A 10,444-nucleotide genomic window follows, 5' to 3' on the forward strand; every position below is an offset into this window, starting at 1 on the left:
GAATGACCAGCACCAGGATGTCTGTCAGGCTCTGTCTGGAAACTTTTGGAAATTGCTGTTGTTTGCACAGAATGACAATCAGTGCGATCAAAGTAACCTCTCTTATTACTAGGAAAGCCCTTTACAGTCTCATCCCGTTTTGATAGAAAAACTCCATGAGAATGATGTTTCCTTGTTTTGATTTTTTTGTGTGACTTGTGTCTTGAGCAAGTACTTTGAATAAAGGTGAAAGATAAAATGAAAGACAATCAGATCTGATGCTGAATTTCAAGATATCTAAATATTGCTCTGTCAGTAATCTGCCATCCAATCACCCCTACCAGCAACTGGCCATCCCCCTCACCTCACCCTGAAAATGAGGCAGTGTTCTCCATTTTCCCTCTAAGGCTGTCATAGCTAATCCTCAGGAGCTTACTCATTTCTTACTTTTGTAAGAGGGTTAACCAACAGCCCCAATGCCCAAGAATTCTCTCCAATCAACTGGATCTTCTGTTTATCCTACCAGAGGAGGGAAACAAACCTAGTTACAATAGCTGAGCAAAGGTTAGAATCGTAAGCCTGGTTCATCCAGAAAGCTTTTTCATCTTCTCTATCTCAGGTATTGCTGCAGCTTTAAGGATCTTTCAGCAACAGTTTTGTCCTCTTATTTGCTCGATCGAGTTGACCTGCTGGGTTGCACAGTGTGGGAGGATTTTGGAGTGTTTGCGAGAAAGCTTGGCTTGTTTTGGTCTGTACATTAGATTTGAAAGTCACAATATGTACTCAATTACAGCAGTTGAATTAATTAAACTAAAATACAAACTAGATAGGTGACTGTGCTACTTGATCATCACTTTGGGAGAACTACTTTGTTTTAGACATGGACCTATGCCTGTCTGCATTCAATACAATCTCCCCATTCATGCCCCTCTCTCTGCCCCTGTGCTTTCTCTCACTTGCCTGCACTAATCTTTTTGTTGTGGACTGAGGGGCCCAGCCTTTGGCTGACCATTTGGCACTGTAAGGGTTGGTGCAGCTGAAGGGTGCTGAGCCTTCCTGTCCTCCACCAGATCTGGCAGGCTTATTATTAACGCCTCCCTCAGCAAGAACACATCCGCCTCTTTTAGAGGCTTTTTGTTCTATCTCCTCATTCACATTGATTCAAAACTTTCTTGCAAATTACTTGTCTATATCTTCACTCTACCGCCTCCTTGTTATCTAATGCCCTTAGCCAGTCCTGGGAGCTCGAGGAAGTTGACAATCCCCTGTAGGAACATGCACTTCAGGAGCAGTCCAACACTTATGCTGTTTCTGCCACCTCTTTGTCTACTGGGGACAGTGGTAAAGGTGACAGGGCAGGAGTGGGGGTACCTGCATGAGGCCCTCAAGGCCTTGGATCTTCCCCTGGGGATGGACAATGAAACTCAGCTCCAGAAGAACAAAACTGGGGTTCTGATTACGTCGCTTCTTCAGGCGGTGCACTGTGCAGAGCGGACTGGGACCTCTCAAGAAATCTGTGAGATGGTAAGGTCTACACCTGTCACTACTTTTACTTTCAGTATGCGAAGTAGTTATTACATATTCACCCCATTCCTGTCAGCTTATTCCATTAAAAGCGCTTGTTATGGATGGAATGTGAGTGAATGTGAAAAATTAAATCCTTGACCTCTATGGGGCATTCTAGCTCAGTGGCTTTAGACATCATTAGTTTGACATAATACATAGAGTCGAGTTAGAGGTACTTAATATGTTTGTGCAGGTGGATTGTCAATGGATATTTTCCATATCTCAAGCCTTGAAAGTGAGATTTAGAAATTAAGAGAGCAATTTTCTACTTTTCAGCATTGTTTGCTGAAAAGTTTGCTCCCTCTTAACCTTCAAAATTGTTTGTGTTGGTCCAATTGGGCTGGTATTCAACTCACCACAAAGCTAGCCATTTTCTAAGAAGCAGTGTGTTGTGTGTAGAAGTAGAAAATGGGCCTTTTTTTTCAAGGTTGACCTCTTTTCCAACCTTCTCCCCTCAATATTTTATATTCTGCATCTTTATGTCCATAAAATTCTCTCGATTCTTGTTTCAGTGCCTGACACCGTCTATAGCCCTCTCTGTCCTAGAAGATGATGAGAAGGCTTACCTCACTGAGGAGGACTACCAGCGGATCTCAACTGTTCTGCTGTACTACATCCTTAACTTGCAAGATCTGTGTGTGTCAAAAGCTGCCTCCCCTTCCTCCCTTTGCTCCCCTTCATCTGGGAACTATCGGTTCTACCTTTTTGCCCTCACCAATCTAAACCCATCCGAAGATAACCAGTTCTTATCACTTCGTGAAACAGAGAGTATTCTGCAGTTTATCAACCAACACTATGACCCCCCAAACATAGATACCTTATCTGATTTTCAAGTAAGTGATTTTTATTTAGGAAATCTATCCCGTATCATCAAGTGGAACCACAGATACAATTGTTTTGTCTTTGATACCACAGTGCATTGATGCCACTCATCTTCTTGAAGATGTCGACATAAAAGAAAATCCAGGTGCTGGTGAGTCGTCTGTGCCCAGAGTGGCTGGAGCCATTATCAGCCATATCCTGCAGGGCCACTGTTTTAGAAGGAGGAACCTCCCGTCACCTGCCTTCTTTACCTTTTACCTCTTTCAATCCCTAAATCGCACAAGTAACCTGCAGATTACAGGTAAGTTGAATGGTTCGTGAAGCTTCTTATGCACATTTAAAGACACTCACAATTATTTACATATATAATACATTTTTTAACAAAAAAAGTTAAAAAAAAACATAATTTCTCAGTTTCATAGAGGGTTATGTGATGCTAAGCTGCAGTGCTGGTAGAGTTATGTTTTGAAAAAGCCTCTCAGACACTGAATAGCAGGAATGAGTCATGACGCCTGAAAGAGCCACAAATTCTCCAGACCAGACATATTTTCTTTAGTGTAGGTTTTGAGAAAAGACACAAACAATTGCATCAAAGATTTTTTTTCCCCCACATTGCAAATTTTTTTTCAGGATCAAATTTTTTCATGTTCTGATAACCGTTCTATTACACTTATCAAATCCATGCAGAATGTTGTTGTGTTTTGCTTCAAACATTCCTTTGAAAATATATATATATAAACAAACTCTGACCTGGAAAACCAACTAATTAGGTAAATCTGAAATCAGTATATAATTCAGCGATGTACCTTCTCTTCTTAGACTTAGAGGGGCTGCTTCATCAGTTGGGAGTGGGTCAGGAGGGAGCCTCTCTCTCTCACGACAGGAAAAGATGGAGAATCACAGAAAGTTCAAAGACAGGAGTAGGGCATGGGGTGGATGGGTGTAATCGTGAACCTGGAGAATTTAACAGAGATTGGTCACAGGTGAGGCCTAGACAAATATTCCATTAATTAGCTTTTTAAGCTTTTTGAATCTCCCTATTCATTCCAAAATGTGTCTTCCTATGCATTTAAACAGGTATGTTTTTCAACAAATCAGCTGGTGGATATTTTTGCACTGGATCCTCATTTGCCAATTTCCAAGGAGCACTTCAGGCAAATTTGCCCAGCCATTATTCAGCAGTTGTTAAGCGATGTCTGTGAGTCTGCAGATCAAAAAAAAAGAGGATCACTACCCACTCCCCTTGAGAGTAAGACACTTTACCTGATTGTTTCTCTCTACAAACCACAGCAACAAATACAGTAAATAGAATTAATAGGAGCTGCGACTAAATAAACCAGCTTTTGATTTGTGACTTTGTTTACTGGACTAAATATTTTATGTAACGTCATCAATTGAACTACTTCACATAATAAGATTAAAGGGGTTTTGCCACACATACTAATGTACAAAGAAAAAACATGCAGCAAATTGGTAATGGTACACTTTATATGTTGGGTGTCTTTATTGATTCTGTCAAAGACAGGCCAGTCGTGTTCTTTGGTTTAATTGTTCCCATAAATCGAATATAAATGTATCTAAATCTCAGTGTATCTAAAAGTATCTCAATTCAATTGGGAATGAGAGAAACCATCTCAGTGTCCTCTTTTAAACATGTTTTTACAGGCAGTTTTATACTACTTCTTGATCGCACCATATTTATTGTGTAGTGTTACATAAATAAAGTCTATTATCATCATAATTATTATTCCAGTGAAGTTATGAAAGGCAGACAGAGAAGACAAAACAAATACATTAAAACAATTGCACATATATGAATATTCAATAAAATAATTTTTGGTTAGGTTTGGTTCAGAGCTAAAAATATTATTTTTTTCTGTACTTTATTTTACATTTAGGATTTATCACAAATGACAAAGGTCTTGTGATGTTTTTATTTGGTCATGAATGAAGGTGTTTAACTCCCTTCTCCCACCTGCAGAGTACGGCTACAGCACGGCTGCTGTCCTGCTTCTCACAGTGGGCTCCATGTTCGGTATCTGCCTGATCTTCTTCAAGTACTGCCAGGAGACCTACACACTCATCCTGCAGTTGTTTGTGGGCCTGGCAGTGGGAACCCTCTCAGGAGACGCTCTCCTGCACCTCATACCACAGGTATAACGCTTTACTGCACCATCCACTATTGCCAAAACACATGCATCTCATGGAATAAATGTCTAATTACTTCTTTTATCTGTCTCCTTTGGAGATTCTGGGCCTCCATGACAACACTCGCAGTCATGATGATGAGCACTATAGTGAAGGAAAGGAGTATCTGTGGAAGATTCTGGGCATAATCGCTGGGATTTATGGCTTTTTCCTTCTTGAAAGAATGTTCTCCTTTTTAGTTCCTTTTCATGGTCATGTAAGTTTTTTGTAGCCATTATTATTAATGACCCACAACATAATCCAGGGCTGCACGGTGGTGTAGTGGTTAGCACTTTCGCCTCACAGCAAGAAGGTTCTGGGTTCGAATCCCGGTTCAAAACAACCAGGGCCTTTCTGTGTGGAGTTTGCACGTTCTCCGGGTTCTCCGGCTTCCTCCTACAGTTCAAAGACATGAAGAATGGGGTTAGGTTAATTGGAGATCTAAATTGACCGTAGGTGTGAATGTGAGAGTGAATGGTTGTCCGTCTCTGTATGTGGCCCTGCGATAGGCTGGCGATCTGTCCAGGGTGTACCCCGCCTTTTGCCCAATGTTAGCTGGGATTGTCTCCAGCCCCCCCCGCGACCCTTAAATGGATAAAGCGGTAGACGATGGATGGATGGAACATAACCCAGAGAGAGAAAGGAGCTTAAGTAGTGGCAGATTTTTAGCCCCAAGTCAGATTCTGAACTTTTGTAGTGCGTCATGACTGTGCAGATGATCAACAATGGTCACATGACTTTCTTTTGTCTGCAGGCTCACTCCAGTGAACTTCCCTTAGAGCTCAACTGCAATGGTCGGTCACAGAGGGGCAAGTCCATCTCTACGCTACAGCTGGTGAGAGTCATCACTTCCCGAACTGAACTGCTTTTTCAAATGTTATTGGCAGAAAGTCCTGATTCATGTCATCACCCCTTTTATTAACATAGTTATAGAGCAGACAACAGGGACAATAACAAGGGAAGCTCACAGCTAATACCTTTAGTACCCTTATTTATTAGCGTTTTTATTAAAAGTCTAAAAGATAGAAAGAAACATTTAAACAAACATTTTTCTCCCACTTCAGTGGTCCCCAATCTTTTTAGTCTGATGTATCTATGAGACAAATATGTGGCCTTTTTTAAGCAAACCATATTTTCTTTCTGTCAGAAACAAAAGCGCAACAGAGCTTATTACACTCTTGCTCTTGCAGCAGTCAAACCAATGCATTGATTAAATATTGTTGTTGTAAATTGTTGTACATATTGTTCACTTTGCTGTAGCACTGTGCAGTTATTCAAGATAATTATCACGCCCAAACTAGAAGGAGGACTAAAATGCAGGCTCAGACACAGGGCGGATCAGATTGACAGGGTTTTATGCAGTCCGAGTCGGTACAAGGGTAGTCAAAAATAGAGAGGCGAAAGTACAATCCAGGAAAAGGCAAAAAACGATGGTCGGAAAAAACAGGCAAGGGTCAAAGAACGAGTAACTAGAATAAAAGAGCTGTCAGGAGGTGAAACAAGAGTATAATACACAACTAACTAGCAACGAGAACAGAAACACAAAGGGGTTAAATACACAGACTAACATAGGATAATGACACACAGGTGAAACACATCAGGGCGGGGCCAACAATCACACGAGGGAAAATGACATGACCAGAAGTGGGATCTGAAACGAGAGGAGATGTGAGACACCAAAATAAAACAAGAATGCAAACAAATAATACAAACAATAAGGAACAGAACCTAACTCAAATGTGAGACCTGACAATAATATAATGCCATTCACCTCAGTGATGCCGCTCACCCACACTACTCCACCAGTTTTGTTGAGTGCACTGTTCACTGTTTTAGAACATTCACAAAGCTTTTCTTCATAGTTCAGCACATTAGCCCAAGACTGATCCCAAACTCATCTGCTGTAATGCCCAAATTTCCCCATTGTGGGGCGAAAAAGGTATATCTTATCTTATCTTATCTTCTCTATCATTCAAAAAAGAATGACTACAGAATTTCACTGAATTTATTTAACAGATGAAACATCAACCAAAATTCACTTAAATCCATTTTCAAGCTCCACTTTTACATAACAGGACATGAAGAGTGGTGTAGGAGGGAATAAAGGAGAAGGGCATTTAGGATGTTGGAGAATGAGAAGTACTGAATCATTCAGAAAACACTTCATGTTAGTTGAATCATGTAGGTATAGTTGAATCCACACTTCAAAACTGAGACATGTTGACACAGAGACAGGTTACTCACAAGGAAATCCTGCTTTTGTAAACTACAGACATCGTCTTATTTCCAAGCCTTTCTTTTCATATGTTAAAATTTGTTCTATTATTATGAATTTGTCTCATCCAGGTCCCTTCATTTATCTTCAAGAACCAATCTCTATTTCTTAAATTAGAAAGAAAGGTGGTTCAAAATTCTGTGCTCTAAATAATCATCTGCATCCTACAGGGAGCGGTGGATGACTTGGAGTGTACAGAAATATCTCCTGAACATGGAGACACAAGGAGCCATTCACATCAGAGTAAGCTCCTTCAGTACGAACTACACAATTACACACAGATGAATGTGATGTACTTTGTAATTAGTTGCCTGGTGTGACAGAGCAATTGTCATGGTCTCAGGATGAGCTTTGAAGACACAGCCTTGCTTTGTGTTCCCAGGAGAAGGGGTTTCTCTGCTAGCTGTGATGGTTATTGTGGGAGACAGCCTTCATAACTTTACAGATGGCCTGGTAGTCGGGGCGGCCTTCTCCTTTTCAGCTGAGACTGGCATGGCAACCACCGTGGCTATCTTGTGCCACGAGATCCCACACGAGATGGGTGAGAAGTCACTGTGATTGCTTTGGAAGTACAAAACAGTTTGTACACTTTTGTTTGACTGACCGACTTCTCTTGTCTGGTTTTTATTTCAAAAGGGGACTTTGCAGTGTTACTCAGTTCCGGACTCTCAGTGAAGACTGCTGTGCTAATGAACTTCCTCAGCGCACTGACAGCCTTTATGGGCCTCTACATTGGACTATTTATTTCCTCAGAGACAGAAGTGCAGCAGTGGATATTTGCTGTCACTGCTGGGATTTTTCTCTACTTGTCACTGGTAAAGATGGTAAGGCGGCTTTAATAATGGCTGGCGAGGCTCTATATTTTTCCATATTGTCAACAAATCCCATCAAAAGACAAAAACCTGGGCGAATACATGAGTGCATATGGGAAGAGTGCATATGTCCGCCAAGGTCATTATGCACTCTTCTTCAAGTTGGGTGTCTTTATTGATTCTGTCAAAGTAAGGCCAGTCACGTTCTTTGGTTTATTTGTTTAAAACAAATCCTGGATTCGCTCCGTAATCCTCATCCGCACCCAAATTGAATGGGGTCATGCCCCACCCCCGCACAAAGTTTCATGGAAATCAGTTAAGTGGTTTTAGAGTAATGCTGCTGACAGACAGACAGACAGACAGGCATGACTGTAAACATAACATAACCTAGTGCTTATTAACAAATGTTAACATGCCAACACAATAAATTAGATGATGACCATGGTAAACATTAGGTCTATTGATGCTAAACATCAGCATGTTAGCTTGTCAGTTTGAGCATATTTGCATGCTGACATTGGCATTTAGCTCAAAGGACAGAGCTGCTACGATGGCGGTGCTTGCTTTTAACTTTGCATAATCGAATGCGAACACATACACATCATGGCTGCCTTACGTATCCTGCGTCCGTTGTGTATGTTCTCAGAAATTATTCACGAGATGCAATTTGCACATTCACGAGATGCAATTTGCACATAAACGATAGAGGCAGATACTCTTTATAGACTAACCTCCTCCAGGGGCGCAATGTTTCTATTTGCAGAATGCATATCCGGTAGCTCTAAGTTCTGCGGTGTTCCCTCGAGTGGAATACTCCAGAACATTTGTAGTGCATGCGTAGTACACAACAAGTGTTTACGCTCACAAAGCACCTGGTTGTCTACTCAACATAAGGCAAAGAAGCAAGTATATCTGCAGCCTTAATCTTGCTTGAGATTGACATTTTCAGAAGGAATGAATGGGCTTGAGCTGAGTCATGGATAGATTAGGAAAATAAGAAAGTATTGAAAGACGTTGTTTTTGGCCTTATCATGAGATTTTTTTAAATCAAGAAAAGTCATATCCCATCTTTCTGACAAAATGAAGGGGGTTTTGTTTTTACTCTTATTTCTTTTCTTTTATCAGCTTCCAGAGATGAGTCGAGTGAAGACTGACAGACCATGTCTCATGTTTTTCCTACAGAACCTGGGTCTATTGATGGGTTGGGCCTGTCTTATGCTCCTTGCACTCTTTGAACATGAAATCAAATTCTAAATGCACACACACTCTAAGTGTACATTAAATACAGATTTTTTTTCATTAAAGGGTTTGAACCGAAACAACAAATTTATGTTTTTTTGTATTATTTGAAATTATTTTCGAGTTGTTACTCATTATTTACTGCTGTATACAACTTGTTTTTGCACCCAAAATGTTTTAACGATTCATTATTGGTCAACGAGTGAGTATTTCATTGTGTTGTCATACTCTCAGCTTGATGATACATATGCACATATGTATATATATATATATATACATATATAAATATATGTATATATATACATATATAATAAATATGTATTGCTGTATGAATCCCTTCTTTTTTATACATGACAGTTTATTCTTGTATGTTTGGTGTCATGGGTGCCTATATCTGGACATTGGACGACTAGCTTGAACACTTTATTTGTGAGCATCTAGTGCGGTGTGCAAATCTCTCCTGATCATGTTGGAATTTATTGATTTAGTTGTGCATGTTTTATACTTGATTAATTATACAAACCTGTAATTTCTTCACAATTTATGAATGTGTTCCAAGATATTAATTTAAAAGGGCAGTGAAATTTAGTAAAAATTATGAGAAAAATAGAGGCGATGATAAGTTAATACATTTTCCAATTAATTAATTTCACTCAAAGATACAGTCCAGTCATTTTGTATTGCCCTTTGACAAAATTGGAGTACTCACAAAAGAAACATATTCTGAGTTTAAATCCCCCTTTGATCCTTGATAATCCAATGTTTTATATAATTATTTATATAAGTTATAAATATGCAATACCTGTTTGGCTTAATGGTAAACTCTACTATTGGGTGCAAAAAATGACTAACACCTCTTTATTAGACTAAAGGTGCTCTAAAATACCTGTGAGATTTCAGAAGGCCTTTTTTCATAAACTTTGCATTCTTCCAGTTTTTCAACAGCAAACAGCTATCAAGCATTTGCCTTATTTGTGCTGAAACTTAATTTCATTGCAGACTGTGAATGGTGATTATGTCATTTTGCCTTTCTAAGCTTACTTACTTACATACACACACACACACACACACACACACACACAGTCAGTCATATTGACAGTGTCATGACATTATTTGACTATCACATCAGGAAGAGCTGACACCATTTACTGTGACTTCCCCGGTAATGTTAAAACAATAGCAGGAAGTCCAAAGCATTAATGCTTTGGCTTTTTTTCTCTGATTCTAGCAACTCTGCTGTTATTTTGGAAATGCCAACCCTTTGGCATTTTCTAGGGAATGGTTTTGTGTAAATCTGCTCTTAAACACCAAAGAGGCATTTTTTTGGCATGTGTGCGTCTTTTCAAGGCAATCTGCTGGCAGGATGGAGGAAGGAAGGGCCTTTTATCTGGGGCATGTTAGTGTGAACACTGAGTATCTTACTCAGCAGAGACCAGTCCCAATACAGTTTCAGCTCAAGGGTCATCAGGGCAGCAGTACACAGAGAACAAACAGAGAAAGATCAAAACGAGGAAATATAAAATTGTTTCCCTTTGATTTTAACAGATTTTTGACTGAATATAAT

General features: G+C 39.8%; 1 protein-coding gene across 1 annotated transcript; it reads left to right on the plus strand.

The window, feature by feature from the left end:
- The first annotated feature begins 1,087 nt into the window (after nt 1-1,087).
- LOC118291247 (zinc transporter ZIP12-like) lies at nt 1,088-9,056 on the plus strand. The gene is made up of 12 exons (XM_035619348.1): nt 1,088-1,503; nt 2,058-2,378; nt 2,461-2,668; nt 3,187-3,350; nt 3,445-3,616; nt 4,349-4,521; nt 4,616-4,771; nt 5,309-5,389; nt 7,000-7,072; nt 7,212-7,370; nt 7,466-7,653; nt 8,767-9,056. The coding sequence occupies exons 1-12, from the start codon at nt 1,201-1,203 to the stop codon at nt 8,893-8,895; spliced, it is 2,127 nt and encodes a 708-aa protein (XP_035475241.1). The 5' UTR covers nt 1,088-1,200; the 3' UTR covers nt 8,896-9,056.
- Nucleotides 9,057-10,444: the final 1,388 nt, after the last annotated feature.

Source organism: Scophthalmus maximus, chromosome 21 (genome assembly GCF_022379125.1).
Source record: "Scophthalmus maximus strain ysfricsl-2021 chromosome 21, ASM2237912v1, whole genome shotgun sequence".
NCBI lineage: Eukaryota > Metazoa > Chordata > Actinopteri > Pleuronectiformes > Scophthalmidae > Scophthalmus > Scophthalmus maximus.

Coding starts and splice junctions, on each gene's coding strand:
- LOC118291247 (XM_035619348.1), top strand. CDS start 1,201: ATGCCCTTAGCCAGTCCTGGGAGCTCGAGGAAGTTGACAATCCCCTGT. Junction 7,073..7,211: donor AAGGAGCCATTCACATCAGA/GTAAGCTCCTTC, acceptor TTGTGTTCCCAG/GAGAAGGGGTTTCTCTGCTA. Junction 7,654..8,766: donor ACTTGTCACTGGTAAAGATG/GTAAGGCGGCTT, acceptor TTCTTTTATCAG/CTTCCAGAGATGAGTCGAGT.